This window comes from Glycine max, chromosome 13, assembly GCF_000004515.6.
Source record: "Glycine max cultivar Williams 82 chromosome 13, Glycine_max_v4.0, whole genome shotgun sequence".
Classification (NCBI taxonomy): domain Eukaryota; kingdom Viridiplantae; phylum Streptophyta; class Magnoliopsida; order Fabales; family Fabaceae; genus Glycine; species Glycine max.
Window position 1 is genome coordinate 38,569,599 of NC_038249.2, and position 18,893 is coordinate 38,588,491.

At 33.5% G+C, this 18,893-nt stretch overlaps 3 protein-coding genes and 1 pseudogene across 4 annotated transcripts; all 4 read right to left on the bottom strand.

Annotated features, from left to right (window-relative positions):
- Positions 1 to 2,528: 2,528 nt before the first annotated feature.
- On the bottom strand, positions 2,529 to 3,398 carry LOC100306227 (signaling peptide TAXIMIN 1). The gene is made up of 2 exons (XM_003543262.5): positions 3,083 to 3,398; positions 2,529 to 2,881 (listed from the first exon to the last, which is right to left on the bottom strand). Exons 1-2 carry the CDS (start codon positions 3,190 to 3,192, stop codon positions 2,758 to 2,760), a joined length of 234 nt encoding a protein of 77 aa, XP_003543310.1. The 5' UTR covers positions 3,193 to 3,398; the 3' UTR covers positions 2,529 to 2,757.
- Positions 3,399 to 5,121: 1,723 nt separating this feature from the next.
- On the bottom strand, positions 5,122 to 9,121 carry LOC100794999 (uncharacterized protein HI_0077-like; annotated as a pseudogene).
- Positions 9,122 to 9,429: 308 nt separating this feature from the next.
- Positions 9,430 to 13,907, bottom strand: LOC100795530 (transcription factor GTE4). 2 transcript variants are annotated; one of them, XM_006594762.4, is made up of 5 exons: positions 11,818 to 13,907; positions 11,683 to 11,728; positions 11,492 to 11,608; positions 11,297 to 11,368; positions 9,430 to 9,804 (listed from the first exon to the last, which is right to left on the bottom strand). In XM_006594762.4, the coding sequence occupies exons 1-4, from the start codon at positions 13,519 to 13,521 to the stop codon at positions 11,310 to 11,312; spliced, it is 1,926 nt and encodes a 641-aa protein (XP_006594825.1). In that variant the 5' UTR covers positions 13,522 to 13,907; the 3' UTR covers positions 9,430 to 9,804; positions 11,297 to 11,309. The 2 variants fall into 2 exon arrangements, with proteins under 2 accessions (XP_006594825.1, XP_006594826.1); XM_006594763.4 differs by having other exon boundaries at positions 11,492 to 11,605; positions 11,818 to 13,906.
- Positions 13,908 to 17,752: 3,845 nt separating this feature from the next.
- RIC1 (CLE-related protein RIC1) lies at positions 17,753 to 18,538 on the bottom strand. The gene has a single exon (NM_001353362.1). The coding sequence runs from the start codon at positions 18,477 to 18,479 to the stop codon at positions 18,192 to 18,194; it is 288 nt and encodes a 95-aa protein (NP_001340291.1). The 5' UTR covers positions 18,480 to 18,538; the 3' UTR covers positions 17,753 to 18,191.
- Between the last annotated feature and the right edge of the window lie 355 nt (positions 18,539 to 18,893).

The following is an 18,893-nucleotide window of genomic DNA, read 5'->3' on the forward strand; positions in this document are numbered from 1 at the left end:
GAGGATGTTTCTTGCCTGGAACCGACAAAATATTAAGGTTGGAAATGTGTGTTGAACTGTTTATGATGTTTCAGACTTCAGAGGTGTGAAAGCAAGAGAAGGAAGAAGAACCTAAAATGGTGGTGTGATAATCGTGAGAGAACACATGAATTTCAAGGGGGATTATGCAATGTAATGATAGCGACATGATAACTGTGGGAGAAAATAGGGAAATGCCATGGGTTTATTCACTTTATTGAACTTTCATGATCATAATATAGATAGCTAGAGAGCAATTCAGCAACAGGATTGAGAATCTCACAGACATTCAACTTTGCAATCTCCTTCTGATATTGTTGTTGATTTAATTATGTATATACGTAACCAAGTCTGAACATTTCATTAACTATTGATTAATGAAATATATATAATATTTTAGGTCCCTCCCCAAAAAAGCAACACATTCCTAATCATTATGGCATCTCTGTCTGCCCAAATAATTACTAAACTAAAGAAAAATAAATCAAGCAAAGATGGAATTTGGTTCCAATTGTGAGTACCTTAGGAGGCCATGTTTGATGCCCTCTGGCTGCAGGCCAAGTTTTCAGCGTAGGCACCTTTCCCTTTCACCCTACCCATCAATGATCTTGATCAATAATTCTTATCAATGAAAATAAGTCCACTTTATTCTAAGAATTTGACTGCCTTAAAATGAAGAGATATGCATCAGAAATTCAGAATAAAGTATACCCTTGGTAGAACATAAGTATTTCTACATGGGTAATCATAATTAAAGTCATATAGGACCTGATAAAATTATTTGTCCACACATTTAACGCAATTATACACTGTCTTAAACTTAATAAGCTAGTTGTATCAGTACTCAATACAACACTTTCAAAAAAAAGAAAAAAGTGTTCAATATAACATAAATTATTGACTAGAAAACCAATGATTAAAAATTGTGATAAATCAAATACAAACATAACAAAATTTAAAGTTAATTACAGTCCTGATCGTTGATTTTTTTAATTAATAGTTAGTTTTACACTTTATTCTTTAAAGTGTACTTCCTTATTTTAGAGAGTTAAATCCCATTTTAATCCTCCACTTTTTTTTATTAGAGGTTGCAAATATTGGAGAGTAATCCTTTTCAACATACTGTCAAACAGAGTCATGAGTTAAATCCTAATTAAATATTTAAAGAATTCATCTATCTATTAATCTTGTTAGGCTTTATTGCTTAACACATACAATGTCTAATTTCATAACTACAATCGTTTGTGATTTTTCAACACATTATTTTCCGGTTATTGTACTCGATACACAAATTAATTTTTTTTTTTTTGTACCGATATACAAGGGCAAAAAGAAAATATTTATCTACCAATTTATGTAGTATTGAGTACTGATACAACATTTTTACTCGTGTATGTTAAATACAATCGGTTAGTAAAAAGCTTCCCAAACCATGTTAATTCTTCCGTAACTGATGTATTGTGTGTTTGGTTTAACGTCCTTATGAAATTAACGCTCATGATTAAAGCTAAAATATACGCTTTTGCCTTCCTTTTTTTTTTATGACATGAAAAGGCAAACAAACTGGGACGGAAGTATAATGTATTTTAAATTATCAAAAGCAAAACGAAAGTCGGTAACGGTAGTTTGTCTGTTTAGTTTATAGGTTAAATTGATTTTTTCCCACTAATTTAGTTTTTTATTCAATTTGATTTTCTAATTTTTTTTTATTTAATTAAGTCCTCTAATTTTTTTTTAGGTTCATTAAATCGATCGACTAACTAGAATCCACATGATCGTTGGCGTGTTGTTCCCTTTTTTCTCGTTTCCTTTTTTACACATAGACACCGATTTAATGTCGTTAATTGAAATTCTCATTAAAGATCCATTTGAACTTATTTTAATTTTTTTATAGTACCTATTTTAAAAATGAAAGGATCTAATTGGACTAGAAGAAAACTAAAAGAACAAATGAAACCAAAAAACTAAACTAGAGGAAAAAAATAATTTAACCTAATTTATAAAGGGAAGAATAAAGTTTCAGATGAGGTATTCAGATAATCTGAATGTAAAATTCTTTAAGACTGAAATTGATTTAGAATTTATTAAATAATAGTACTTTAAAGTTGAGTGTGAATTACATAAAATAAAATAAAAAAGTGTGATACTCTTGTATCCAAAAAAAACCTCAGTCCAAAAGGACCAAAACAGGGTCCTTCTGTTTTGGCGTCACAAGCACATTATAGTTGATATTGACGACGTTGACGTCGGATGAAAAAGAAAAGACAAAACAAGCCAATCTTATTTTATCTACAAAAACAAGCCAATCATTGATTAATCCTACATTGTGCTTCTGTCTATATTCTACATTTTATTTTATCTTCCATTAACAAATATGTTGCTTTCAGTGCATACATCAGTGATCAAAATGAGCCAAAACAATAATTTCCCCAAGTTCATTATTGTACCTAGTAGAAGAAAGATGCTCCCTACCTGTACTGATGTACTAAAATGTTAAAAAGACATCATAGTACGCAAGAATATATTACCTTTATTATTGGTAGAGTTATAGGTATATGCACAAGAAAGAAAAAAAAATACAATATGAAGTATGAACTACTATTAATTTTGCAAGAAAACAGAGGCAATAACAAGTTGAAATTTTCAATCTCACTAAGGAGAAATAAAATGAAAAGTAATCAATCAAAAGCACTCTCAGCACTAGAACTTAGTGACGGAATTGGTGAAAACAGAAGGTAGCTAACAAGGGATCTGAGAGGTGCACCACTCCATAACATGCAGTGGAGCCTTCACCAACTCCAACGCACACTCCACTATTACTGTTACGCACAAGCAGCAAGGGCATATGCATGTCAACAACAGCCTGCGAAAATTACGAATCAAAGACAAAGTTTTAACCTTTTTGATATTTTCACTCAATCAGACCAAAACCCATGTTTCAGAACTGGAAATCACAACATCCCCAACAAACAAAATTGAAATAAAATTATATGGTACTAATTAATTTTTCATACTGAAGAAGAAAATTGATGACAATGAAAAAGGGTGTGTTGTTTGTTCTTACCCAACTATCCAGACGACGAGGCCAACGATTGAGACGAGGAGGGCGAGAAAGGCGAAGGGAAGACCCAAGAGAAAACCCAAGGGCCTGCAATCACCATCTGAGTTGCACATATTTTGTGTGTGTTTTCTTTCTTTTTTGTCTGAGAAGAAGAAGAAGTAGGTGAAAGCCCTTGATGTGTTATTAAGAAGGCAAGAGAAACGCGTTTGGTGGCTTAAAGCAAAAGCGAAGTAGGATGCTAGGTTTAGGGTTTAGACGATTGATTTACCAGGAACAGAAAGTTTTCCAGGAAAGGGAACAGATATTTTCCCGGAATCTGTTATTTACTTGAGTTTTTTTATATTTATTTCTTTTTTATTATTGAATATTTATTAAATTTCTTTTTAATCTTTTTTATTTAAGGTAAAATTTTATTATTTTTATCTTTTATAAATTTTATATTTTCAAATTATTTCAAAAGATAATTTTTAACTTGCTTTCAATTAATAGTTAATTTGTCAGTTTCTAATGAATACATTAATATATGTAGTTTTTAAATTTTTTATTTCTTGAAATAGATAATTATATTTAAACACTTAATATATCACACACATCAATATTACCGTAATATAAACAGTTCGGGTCCATTCAGAAAAAAAAAAAAAAAAACAAACACAAACAAACAGCTCTGGTCACTGCAAACTTGACTTTGCAATACGAAGAGTGTCTCTCGAAGTTAAATTAAATAGGACAAAAGGTTATTAAAATTATTATTTTCAATAAAATAATTTTGATAGTATAATTGTATTTTAATATAATAATTATAAATGCATATTATAATAAATTCGAATTATCTTTTAAATCATGTGAATCTTACGTACATTTCCTTTTCATTTTGTAATACATATTATGAGTTTTTGTATCAAACCAAATGAAACTATTATGTTAGCTTTTCTTATTAATTAGTTATCCAATGAATATCTCTTACTTCTTAAAATTATTTTTATTCAATGCTCAATTTTTTATTCAATATTAAGTGCAATATTACTATCATCAAGATAATATTCAGTCATTAGTTTTTTAAAAAGGAATCATTATTTTTTTTTTAAATCTTCATAAAATAAAAAAATTAGTGCTTGCATTTTTATTTTCAAATTTATTTTTCATCATCTAAGAAATAACATTTTGTATAATATTCTCAAATTTTCTTTTTCCAATTTCACATAATCATTGTTAATGCAATTCACATAATTACATAACATGAATTGCAACAAAAAAAAAAAAGGATATAACATAGCCGAAAAAATGATTTAGAACTTTTTTTAAAATAATTTCTTTTAAGGCTTAAATATATTTTTCTTATATGATGTATATCCTTTTTCAAATTGTTATTTATAAAAAATATTAATTTTTTTTTATATTTTCAATTTTTTACTTTGATACTAACCATTAATGTCTATCCATTAAGTAAAGACATGAAAAATTGAATGTCACATTATTATCATCATGTCAGTCAATAATATATTTTTCTTATTTTTTTTAGTTGTTGTTGCTAACTTCTGATATATGTTAGTGTCAATTTGAGAAAATGAATTTAAGATATAATTGAATTGAAGTGGTTTAGAGATGAAAGTTGTGGGATAAATATTCATTAGGGGTGATTTTGGGATGCAAGTTTTTCTTAAAAATTGTGGGTTCTATTGATTAAATTTTTCATTCCAAAATGAGATGAAAAAGAGTGAAGTTGGGACTGGCTGCTGAGAAAAAAAGTCATTCTTCCAAACTGGAGAACTCATGACCTTGATAGGTTAGAATTTAGCCTGACCATATAATTGATTATCTTATTAACATAATCGATTATGTATCTATTAAATCCTTCAAAAATTAGATACCATTGATTTCAGGTTTACAACATAATCAATTATGATTGTAACATAGGTTATGTGATCAAAGGTACATAATTGATGGTGTAATTTTCATAATCAACTAACAACATAATTCTAAAAAAAAATGCTACCTAACTGGCAAGAACCTTTTTTATTTAATGGAGGTAAAATTGATACTTTAATTTAAATACTTCATCTCTTTTACATTTCTTTTCATCTTAACCAAACAACTTCATTCCTTTCTACTCTTGCATTTTCATCGCTCACTTTCATCATTTTTCATCACTCTTTATCAAACACTACCTTACGGATAAAAAAGTACAAGGATCTAATGCCCTGGATATCATACACACGTACGCACTTACATGGCACGATATCCAAGAAGCTAAGCAACTATTATTGACTTCGTTCAACTTCAGCATCACGCTAAGCCTCTGATGATCATACGCATTCATGAATTATTAAAAAAAATTGTTATTTACGTCACTGTCTATGTACGCAAAATAAAGAATAATTTATCTCCTCGTTCTGCTTACGTTCCTCATCAATGGTGGACGCGTGGATTGAATTTCAGAATTTGCATTAGCACATGCAGTCAAGCAAGGTTGCTAATAGAAAGGAATTGCAGCACCAAACCTTTGTATGAAACCTTATCACTTCAAAGTATATGATAATGATACTGTTGTGCTTGTTGGCTGTTGAGGAGATAAGTTTGAAACTTGCAATATCAGTTAATACCTGTCCCACTTGAAATTAGCAATTGTTCATTATATTGTGTCAAAATATCATTCAGGCGGCTTGGTCAAACTAGAATTCTCTGTTTCCACAGACAAACACATCCACACGCATCAAAACCAGAAGAACAGCTAAATATAACGAGTAAATAGTCCATGTACCAAAAGTTTAAGGAAATTATATACCATCATCCAATCACAAAATCATCAATATATAATAAGTTTGTTAACATCTAAAATAATTATTTTGAAAATCATATCCATTATAATTTCTTATTAGTTGAGTACTTGAGTTTTACATGGCCAGTACATAAAAATTAAGCTCATAAAAGTTGCAGGAATGAGCAGGATGATTGTCACTTACTGCAGAGAGCTGTTTTTGATTGCCATCTTTGTCTTTCTTGTCCTTAGTGCTTGCGGATGATGCATCATCATACCTAGACAGGAAAATATGATATGAAGCAACTAAAATGGTACGATTCATAATGAAGTGGTACGATTGGATTCTTCAGCTATTTTGTCAGTCATACAAACTTGAAATATCGTAGGTACAGCCAAGAAAACCAATTGTGATGTACAATTTCTTACCAATCACCGGGAATACCAGATTTATCTCGAGCTGAATAATTGAAGGGACCCTTTAGTTCCACATTGTATTCCTTTAGTAAGTCTGCATGGTTACAGAAAATTATGTTGAAGATTGCATGCCTTCAATATGTGTGTATCAGTGTATGTGAGCAGATAAGCAGATATTAACCAGACTTCACAACCTTTAAAAGTGAAATCTGGAGCACAATTCAGTTTTTCACAGATAGAATCAAACCAGTAGACACCAACTGCTACATGTGCAACTTCCTCATCAGCAATTCTAGCCGCAATCTTAGATGTCCTATTATCTCCAAAGCCAACTAATTTTTTCACCAGGCGTGGCCCAGCATCAAGTCCTCCAGCCTCCTACAAGTGAAATAAATATATGCATTTAGAACATCTGACGTGATTCAAAGCTTATGTATCTCTGTAGCATGTGATTAAATGAGGGGAAGCATTTCCAGGCGTTTACCATAAAACTTGCCCCCCCAACTGAAGAGGCAATAGATAGTTAAAAATATAAATCAATGGGAAAAATGATTGATGCCAATCATAACTTAACAAAAACGTTAATGAATGAGCCCTAACTAATTAGGTTGTATAGAAAGGAATCCTCCAGAAATTTTCATGAAAGTACTCCAGAATTCGGACAAATTTAGCAGAAGCTCATAACTCAGTAGCACTATTACTGTTACATTAATTTCTACCCACATATAAAAATGAAAAAGGTTATTCAAATAGACAATAATGTCTAACCAAACCAGCAGCTTCCAAAGCATAAAATCATTTTTGTTACTACATCAGTACAAGTCATTCTACTTATCACATCCTATAATTGATACACGTAAGCTTGAAAAAGAAATACAATCTCATGAAAACAGCCACATCATAAAATTTATTGAGCAATTTTTCACCAAATGGTAACAACCATTTGAAAGGAAGACTGAGGGAGAGGGCCGGAGGGGGGTACCTGGACTAGTGGGATCACAGCCAAATGTGCAGCCCAACATTGTCTGATGATTTTTCACATTCCCTCCATAGCCAATTGTGGGCTGGCATATCACCATATCTGGTTGGAAAGAAGACTCAGAAAATCATCATATTAAGTAGAATTAGCAACAAATTGAAGTAACAGTTACCCTTACTTAAAACCGAGCTCAGCAAGCCTCTGTGCACACCAAGAGAAGTGGCGGCTCTCATCATCAGAAACATGAGCAAAGTCAGCAAAGAACCCCTCCCCAAGAATTTCAATAAAGGGAGAGAATCGGACAACAGTATCCCAGGCCAAATCAATTGCATTGAGCTCCACGTGTGCTGGATTATGAAGCATATAAGCATTCAGAGGCAAACCTGAGTCCTTGGGAGCAGGAATTTCCTTAGGGGAAACCTGAAGTCAAAGAAAATAAATAACTTAATTATGCACATGAGAATGATGTGATTAAGACAAAGCAAAAAAAAAAAAAGACATGAAGAAAATTAAACCTTCAGGAAGCAACATGTCACTATTACCGAGAAAAAAAAAAGTATGAAGCCCAGATACTTAATACAACATGGATACGGGGAAATTCTTGAAAATTCAAGATACCAATACAGTGTAAATACATTATCATTTCTAAATGCTGATCGCAATATACCAAACAAACAGAAAAACTACTTATGGCAATAACAAAAAACCAATCACATATGTTTCCTCACCCATATCAGAATGCATAATATATTTTCCCCACAATGAAGACGACAAAAATACATATTTTTCCCAACTCATGTCAGAATGTGACAAAATAACATTAGTACAGTTGCCTACAATTTAGTATAGCTTTAAGGATAGAGTGAAATCAGAGGCTTGTAAAATATTAATGAATTGAGGTAATTGGATTTTAGATGATATAATTTGCAATAAGAAAGGAGAAGCGAACCAAGGGGGAGGTTGTGGCAGCGCCATATGGAGTAAGCCATGTGAGAAAGCTGGGACTTGAAAAGAGAGGATCAGTGGTGGAGAGAACGATTGAACCAAACTCGGCCAAGGAAGAAGCTTGCCCGAATGGATTGTCACGGTGTTGTTGGTGTTGCAGTTGGAGTTCTGGACCATGTTCTCCTCACTTGCGCTTCTCGTTCAGAGAAGAAGAACAAGAGAAGCGTCTGGGTTTAAAATGCAAGGCAGAACCGTGAGACCAGCGTCACTTCAACTTTCAGACGCTGCAGCATCACTTCCATTTCCTGCCTATTCTCTACCCCTATTGCTTATATAACTCTCCATCCAAGCTTTCACCCTCACAAATGCCCTACATTATATAACTCAACTCAAATCTGTTTAACCTCTTGCAGTTGCATAGCTCTACGGATTGAGAAATCAAAAATATTTTTTATTTTTATTTTTAAACTGTTTTTAATTACATTTATTTTAAAAAATAATTCTTTTACCATATTTGGAAAAAATAAAAAGTAATTAATTTTCAGAAATAGACTGCTCCGAAACACAAAAAGGAAAAGATATGGTACCAGGGAATGCCTCAAATTATCATCTTTAGATGACCAAGCCTTGAAAACTACCTTCAACTTTTAATCCATAAATTGTTGAGCTTTGATCATCCAGCAAATTTTCAAACCGTTGAAAACTACGCATGACTCAAAAGATGTACAAACTTTTAATTTTGTTAAAATATTTTAAGCTTTTTTGTTGAATGAGTAATTACAATTGAACACCATTTTGAGTTCACATATTCACATCGATCAACGAGGAATATACAGTAAACGAATGCCTTGTAAGTTCTGTTCATACTTGTTTCCTGTCCAACAAGAGTCTTGTAAGTTCTGTTCATACTTCTTGTTTCCTGTCCAACAAGAGTTGAACGCATATATAAACAAAGGAATAAGCGTGTCATGGTCGGGTCAATTAAAAAAAAAAAAAAGACCTTCAATTTATATGGATAACCAAAATCTAAGTCTCTGTAGCAACCTCCACCATTTAATTTTGAGAGCAGTAGAAGATAATGCTGTATAACCAAACCCACAGCCACAACTGAATTGCTCGGGATCAGATCACTCAACCAGAGGATGAAAATATACTATAGCTCCTTAATGCTCCTATATCATTTCTAAACAATCTGATGCCAAACTCATGCTACCATTTCCATATGTAATGATATTTCATGTGAACCAATAATGGCGTCAAGAACTTGAATTACAGATTATCTTTGTATAACAGCAAGAATCTTGAATCTGCCAGCACAGAATCAAAACAAGTCATCAATGGAACTTAATAAGAGTAGCAGTAGTTAGCAATGTACACTGCTACGGAGAACTATCTACCTATCATCACATTCTACCAAATATTTTACATTAGTTTGTTATCACAAATAAGGCCTTATAGCAGTAGTGCAACAGTTGCGAGAAAAGGACCCCACCATACTGCATCAGTAGGATCATAGGTGGCCTTGAGAATACTTCCTTTACAAACCAACAGCTAAATCTGGATGCGGGAAAAAAACCAACTAGCCAAACATTGCATATCACTATCTAATCTTTAAATATCTGAGATCTGCCACGCCCACATGAAATGAAACAACAAAGGATAAAAAGTTAGAAGTACTTCACAATTGCAACTACACGTGATTTTTTATTAGTTTAATTCACAAGGTATTATACTTTTTTTCAATTTTACGTTATGTTGTGAAAAACAGAAGACAATTATTGTATAAGTAATTATATGCAAATTGCACTTGTAGCATTATAGAGATGTGAAAAACAGAAGATTAATATTGCATAGGTTATTATATGCAAATTGTAGCATTATAATATAGACTCATTGGACAATGGCATGCAGATAAATGTTCACAAGGAAATTTCCCAAGATTTGTTATTTCTTCTGGGAAATCAAGAAACAAGTACAAGATAAAGATGTCATCCCACAATAATGCATTTCAGTTCCTCTAAAATTTATAATGGATCACATCAAGAATGCAGATTAGAGATGTAATATAATAAGAAAAGCAAAGCAAATCATCAAATCACCATTCAGAAGTAGACAAATAGTAGGTAAAAGAATTCATTACAACCAAAATAACAGATTTGAGGCTAATGCTAATAAAGGTACTTCTATTTCTATACAACTAAAATAAAATGAAAAAAAAAAATTAGCAAAACAAGGTAGCACTACTCAAGAAACCTTCAATATCATACCATATTCATAACAGTTCCAGAAACCATGCTTCAAATATTTACAGGGAGATATTAATTGTTTAAACTCTAGAGGTATATTAATAATGCAATCTTCCATTAATCTCTTTATAATCTACACACTAAATACATTTACATCAGACAACCGTGTCGCACCCTCCATCAGCATGGCACAATGAAAATTCTTAAATTCACAACACACTCACACAGATACCAGTTTAAAAAATTTAGCTAGGAGGGATTAGAGAGAATTAGAGAAAGTAGAAGGCTTTTCGGTGGAAATCACAATTCCTAGGACAATTACCCATAACCAGAACTAGACATCAGCATACCTTGAACAGAAAGACAAAGGTTATGTCAATAAAAATGCTCTCAACAAATGGAGTATATATAATAGAACATGGAACATGTGCAAACAGGTACACTAAAGAGTATGCATTCCTGTAAAAAGCTGACATTTCACTTTTGAGACCTTAAAAGGAGATCAAAGGGGCTATGAAAACCATTTTAACAACAAAGTACTAACAAAAGAAGAGCACATGAATAGAATATAGATGTCAAATTTTATAGAAAATACCAATTTATGTAGACATATTGAAGTAGTAAACACCAATAACAATAATGGAGTGCCAGGAACGCACTTAACCAAACATCTATAGTAAACCAGTATCAATCATTTATGAATTATGAGCAGCACAATCCCAATAGTTAAGAGAAAAATCATCTTGCGAGATACCTACGTCACCGTACATAATGATTAACGAAAAGACAGGAGTACAAAAATGTATGACAGAGCATAATACACATAAAGCACAACAAATAGCGAGATAAAGTTTCGGAAGTTGTGATTCTACCTGACAGAATGAATCAGGTTTTTGGTGACCCTGCATCAGACCCAGAGGCTGAGGAACTATCACTATCAGAATCTGCAAAAATAAAATAAATATAAATCAGACAGAACACTTGACTAAAATGATAAGTAGAAGTGAACATGCATTAGCATGAATAATAGGTCAGGCATCTCTTGACTAAATAATTAATCAAAGTACCACTTGATGAAGAGCCTGAATCACTGCTGGAGCTGCTTGAACTACTGGTCTTACTCCCATTATCCACTGGAACTTGTCCTTGCTCAGGCAACGACGGGGGAACATTTCTTTCATCTGCTAATAAACAGACAGAAAGATACATCAATTAATTCAATAATGAGATCCACAATAATGCCACCATTAAAAATTACCTGCTTGTGTTTCTGTCGGAATCTCAACTTCAACTGGTGCCTGACTCTGCAGGAAGCATGAAATAAAATGCATTTACCCATGATTGTTTGCCAAAGAATACACTGGCTGTTGGAACTTAAAATTGAAAGCTATACCTTCTGCTGGGCATTCTGCTCAGCTTGTTCTCTAGCTTGAATAGCAAGCTCAGCCTTCCTCTTGTTTTTGCTCAAACTTTTCTTATAGTTGGTCACAAATCTATCAAGCTCCCAGAGAGTCTCAGTATCCACACTATCAATGTCCACTTCAATTTCATCATCGTGTTGGGAAAGTGCTGAATTTCTCTTCTTAATGATCTGTACAATTGCATCTAGCTTCTCAGAAGGTAGACTCTGAAGATGTGTGCTGAGTTTCTGCTTTTCCTCATATGTCATGTCTCTCTTATGAGGATCTTTGGCCTTGGGCTTTTTGGGAGCAGGGGTTCGAGACGAAGGAGTGATGCCCATGATTTTTGGAGGTTGTGTCATTGATTCTGACCTATCCAAAATCCGCCTCATATCAATTGGTGGGGGCCGAAATGGAGGAGCCTTTCTAGACACGGGTGAAGGAGCTCCATAATCCAGGCCATATGTCATCTCACGGTTGTAATTTGATTCTATTATAGCCCATCTTTCTTCAAATATGTTAGATAGCTGCTCTGCCATTATATGAACGTCTTGCCCTTTGGGATTATAAGTCATGGCATTATGAAATGTAAGTCTCACATCCTCGGCAAACTCCTTGGGTGATCTGTACCAATTCTTGTTCAGCCTTGACTTCACAGTACCCAAGTCCATTGGATGTGTGATGATACTAAAGTAATCATGCAAACCAAGACCTTCCACGTCAACCGGAGTATCAAACACCCAACCATGCTTGTGTTTCATCAACTTCTCAAGCAACGAGCTACAACTCTTTAAAAGCTTGGAACCCATTCCATGTCCCATCTCACCCGTGCCATGCTTCTTGCCATTCAATTTAGACTTTTTGTTACTCTCCGCAGGTGGAAACTTATCTTTGGCAAGCAAGAACTCTGAATTGCGATAGAACTGGTTTGCCTTGGGCGTCCTCTTCTCTTTTTCAACAATTTCACCAACCCCTTGACTATTCTCCAACACCGAGACACTCAACTGATGCAAAGGCCGGGTAGGTTCTCGCAGTGTAACAACAGCAGATGCAACCTCCGAGTGAGCCCTCTTAGCTCCAATCCCATTTCCAATCCCACGATCCACCATCCTATCTGAATTACCATACCCACCAAGCACCCCCAACTTCTCCTCAATCCCATTCACCAAACTCCTAACCCTAATAAGCTCACCCTGAAGCCTCCTCCTCAGCTCCCGCTTCTCTTGCTTAGACCGCGAAGCCAAACTGATCCTAACACAATTCTCTGGCCCCGGCGACCGCTCTCGCACGCCTGGAACACTCAAAGGCTCATCCCGAGGACGGTTCAAGCTGGAGGAGTCATCTGAAATCACATCCAACCTCGAATTCACTTGCGGCCGAGCTGAATTCCCATCCTCCGGCACCGGAACCGGCACCGGCAGAACCGAGGCGTTGTTGCTATTATCCTTAGCCCTAACATCACCATTATTGACAGTACTGTTATCCTTGTTGTAATCAACGGCAGTAGCGGTAGCAGAACCGTTGTCGCCGCCGTTGGTAGTAGCTGCGGCTGTAGGAGGAGGAACAGCGTTCACGGTGCTGAAGGCGTTACCTTTGTTCTTAGGACCTTTAAACGCTTTCCTAGTGTAAACCTTACTCTCGGTGTACCTCTGCTTCTCTTTCGCTCCATCATCTCCAACTATTGGCCCCGAAGCCATTCATCCAAAACCCTAATTCGTTTTCCCTCAACCTGAAACTGAAACCTTCACCAAACCCTAGAATCCAAAACCTAGGGTTTTACGGAAAAGAACGAAAACGGAGAAGAATAATAACCTAATAAGGAATATTAAGCTAGAACTTTCTCCAGAAAACAGAAACAAATCGACGGAGGAGAAGAAAGCGAGGCTGGCGAGGGAGCTAGCGTTACCTCGGTTCCGATCAGATCTCGAAGTTTCTCTCTCTGGAGACGGAGTTTCTCACTCTAGAATTCTCAGTGTGTTTCTCTCTCTATGTGCGATATCGTATCCTCTTATCGTGTCACAGGTGTACGGCAACGGTGGGTGCGTGTGATAAACCGAGGACCGGGTGAGTGGTGGTGACGCGTCTGGGGGTGCACCACAGGGAAATTATAGCACCAAATTTTTGGAGAAGCGGAAACGCAACTGGGTTGGCGCGTCGATGTCACGCACCAATCAGGGAGCAGAGAGAGAGGGTCGTGTAAGTGACGCGGGAGGGGAATGGAGATGGGAGTTTGTGGCGCGAGGTTTCGTTTGTGAAAATTTGAAAAGTTTGCGTAGGCGGGGTTGAGGTGCGTGATTAGTACTCGCCATTTCGGATGTGCACTGGATTGACCTGTCCCGGAAGGGATATGCACGCGCCGGCGTAGCAGGTGAAGTACGTTGCTGTTTTTCTTTTGGGCCTGTGGATGCTCTTCTTTGGGCTTATGTTGTGGATCGAAGCCCATGTTTGTGTAAATCGTGTCGCCCATGTTCTAGGCTACTTATCGAAAACTTTTGATTTTTTTTTTAACATGAAAACTTTTAACTGATTGTTCATTAAAATGATTGGATAAATTTGATTGAACTATGAACGAGCAGAGAGGACAGACTTAAAACGTGAACTTTAATTGTATGGTAAGTTGGGACAAATTATCTATGAAAAAAGAAAAAAGAAATATAATTTTTTGACATTTACATGCTTTTAATTTAGCTATACTGGAGAAACAAAGTTAAAAAAACGTATTTCTAAAAATGATTTTATGGTTATAATCTAAGCTTTGCATGGCTTAACATCTTCTCTTCATGTGTGGTGGTTAATAATGGCATTAGATGGAAGTTGGATGATGGAAAAAAAGTTAATGTTTAGAAACAACCTTGGATTCGTGCGAATGATAATTCTTATGTTCAAACTGCTCCTTTATCTGGTTTGGAAGACCTAAAGGTGCATGATTTGATTGATCACTTTAGTGGAAGTTGGAATTCAAATGTTATTCATGAGATCTTAATTTAATGCACATGATGCTCATAATTAATACTTTTTGTCCATGGTTATTTATCCAAATATTAGTGAAGAAGTCCCAATCTGGAAGCTTAGCAAAGATGGAAAATTCTTAGTCAAATCTGCCCATTATCATGTCATGGAGAACCTTGTTTATTAATAACGATCGATTTTCTTTGTGAAGAGAAGGCAACTGGATGTCAATATGGTCTCTCAATGTTCCTAAAAAAATGAAGTTTTTATTATGGAGAATAGCACGGGGTTGTCTTCTTGTTAGAACGTACCAAGCTAGTAACCAAGGGAGTGGATTGTCCATCATTAATTATGTCCTTTTTGTGAGAGAGGTTTTGAGAACGAATGGCACACTTTCTGGTATGTAGTCTTTAATTCAACAAATGGTAACAAATTCTGAGAAGTGAGAACATCAAAAAATGCATTTTTCTCATTCTTTTCTTTCTCAAGTGAGGGATGTGAGCACTTTATTTCTGTTATTTGGTGCCTCTATGGAAGATTATTAGGAATGAAAAGGGTTGGAACAATTCTGAACCTCCAATTTATATTTCGTTGCATGATGCCACGCATTATCTAGGTGAACGGAAACGACCTCATTCAAAATCAAACTCACGTAATCAAAATCCTGTTACTAAATACTGAGATTTGGCGGTCAAAGTCTCAATTGGGTCAACTCAAATGTAACTTGGATGCAACTATTTTTACTGAGTTTGGCTGTTATGGAGTTTCAACATGTATTGGAGATCGATCATTTTGGCCATATTTTGTTGCAGCAACGACTTCTTGTTTCCAGGGAATCCTCCTACTCCAGAAGTAGAAGCTATGGCCTTGCACGCAACTATCTCATGGGTGAAGACTTTACAATTGGATAATATCATCTTTCTTAACTAGACTGTAAACAGGTTGCAGACTTTATCCTATCCATGAACTTCATGATAAATTTGGCAGCATTCTTAGACGCTCCTAATCAAACTAATCAAGTCGCTCATTGTTTGATAAGTCTATCATCTTTAATGAAATAATATGAGGGTGTTGTATAAAAAAAATGGTAAAAATAATCAATGAGTCATATTCACAATTTTATTTGGAAGGTATATATGAATTAAAGGACATTGAATAACTTTTATTGAATATTTTTTAACTAGTATTATGTAAAGAGTGAATATTAAACAATTTTACACTTTTAATAGTATAACAAATATTTGTTCTTTTAGTAAAACTTTTTTAGTTTTTTTTAATTAATTGATATAATTAGGTCAAGATATTGCCATAAAAAGGAGGTATGGGGAGTCATAAAAAAGGTGACATTGAATTGTACAGTTGATTTGTTGGTTGATATAAATAAATGGATAAAGCAAAAGGGGTGAATTTATTCTGCTTGCATTTAATTTTGTAAGGTTCAACTCAATTATTCATTTATATTGAAAAAGAAAAACTTAATTGAGCTTCGTTCAGGAGGAAAGGATATGCAACTAAAAGTGGAAAGCATGTAGAAGTTGTGCCTTTTATTAGCCCACGATAAAAACAAACTTGTAAAGTCTATTTTTTGTAATACAGTATTTTTAATATTATGTTTATGATTGATTAAAATTTATTAAAAATTATCATATTTTTTAGTAAGTTTTATTTTTATTTAATGATTTTTTCTGATTTATATTAAATGAGAAATAAAATCTTCAAAATTGATAATTATTAATAAACTCTAACTAACCAAAAGAATATTTGAGAGAATATCACTAGTATTCTAGATAACTTTTGACAAAATATTAATTTCCAAATGGGGCATAAACACCAACTAACTAGGGGTGTTTAATGATAACAAGTGTTTTAAATGTATATATTTATGGATAAAATGCATAGAGAAATAGACATTTAATAGTAATATGATAAAGAAAAAATGAACTATGTTTAATATTAATATATAGTTGGTTTGAATGAAAATAAGTTTTAAATATTTTAAAAAAGGTCTTGGATTGAATTTTGTGAATGAAAAACAAAAACATGATTAAAACAAAGATTTTATTAAAAGTGAATCAACTAAATTTTTTAACAAAAATTAATTAATAATATTAGTGATACTTCGTACAAATAAAATAAAAATTCATATTACATTTAAATGTTTTAACCGTAAAATAGATCACATACTATTAGAATTTTGAGATGGAATGATTTAAAGATAAGTGCAAGTGACACTAACAAATTGTGATCAAGACTTCATAGAGTTCAAATTAAAGAGAGGATTTTGGCATAAACTCATTGTATGATTGATTTTATAAAAGATACAAATAATACTAGTGAGTGTAAGTTATATTTATAGAGATCATTAGAGATAATCTAACAAACTAATAATAACTCTTAATAAACTAACTACTTTTAACATACACATACCCTAAGTTTGCCAACAAAAAAAACACTCCGAATTAGAGGAAGGAAATGAATCATAAGTCCTTGGTCAAGGCATCTGCAACAACATTCACTTCTTTTTTCGGCTCCACCAGCGTGAAGCTGATTCCAAGCAAAATGAACTTTCAAATATCAATTAGTAGACAATATCATCTTCATAATCCTCTTAATAATATATATATATATATATATATATATATATATATATATATATATATATATATATATATATTGTTGCACTTAAATTTGAGTTTTAATTTTTCACCCCTAGCTGCTACCTCTTTTAAACCCACCCTCAAATCCTTCATTAGTTAAAACGAGGATGGATTTCGGTTCTGTTACCATTCCTAATTACAAATATACAATGTCAGAAAACTACGAAAAGTGAAAAGTTATTTTCTTTTACACCAGTTATTAGTTTTGTGAAGCTTAATTTACGTGTGCTTCATCTCCGCTGCCTCCTTTGAGCATTATATAATTTTGAGAATATATATATATATATATTAGCAAGTACGCTTGAACTTGAATTTTGGTGTGAACATATTAAAAACTTTACTATTAAAAATAAAATAAGCAGATTCCATATATGAGTAAGAAAAGTGACATATATATTATTGCCATACATGACAAATCCTGACACTTAGCCTCCTCACTGAACTTGTACTTCCTCTAACAGTAGAAAGGGCAAAAATACAGCAGAAAAGGAGGAAAAAGAACGTAGAAAAGAGAGAAACAGAGATACCATACAACTACTACTGCCGACAAATAACAAACAAAAATGATGCGTACTTCACCTACATATATATGCTCTAGAACACTGGGTTTCGAAAGCAACAAGTAGGTTTATTTGAAAATACCACGAAGTTTAAATAAGGGAAGAAAAGGTACTAAAAATAAACCGTGCATCGATCTCATAATTAACTCACACAACTATATGAGGCATGCACAATCGAAATCTACTCCAAACAAAGCTACTTTAGTTTCTTGGTGGTGTTGCAAAATTATGATGAGGATCTGGTCCCTCTGGTGCGAGCCTATGCGTATTTCCATCTTTGTGAGGGGCATCATCAGCATCTTGAACATGTATATGCTTTGATAGGTCGTCTAAATATTTGTGAAGAAAGTGATGGCTATCTGCAATATTATTTTCACGAATGAAGGGATGGCCATGGAGATTACTAGCCTGCAAAGTCATGAAGAAGGTGGAGAGGATGATTAGTGCAATTAGTATAGACACTCGAGTAGCCATTGTTGCATTTGCCATGCGGTGAAATGTAAAGTCTGAATCAATATTGAACAAGGTCTACTTGAGGTTGGATGTGTGGAAGCATACTATCAACATTATTTATTTATAGGATTAAATATGGTTTTGATTGATAATAAATATTTAATTTTTATGTTTATATTTTAATAAATTTTTTATGTTTGAACTGTAATAAAATAATTTTTTTTATATTTTATTTTAATCTTTGATAAATTAATAAATCTTATGTTTGGTCATTAATAAATTAATAAATTTTATTTTAGTCTTAACTAATAATAAATATAAAATTTACTAATTTATCAAGATTAAAAATAAGTGTCAAAAATAAAAAATAAAATTGTTATTTTATTATGAATTTAATATAAAATAAAAATATGGGCAAAATAAGAAACATGGCTTTAATGAAATACAAGT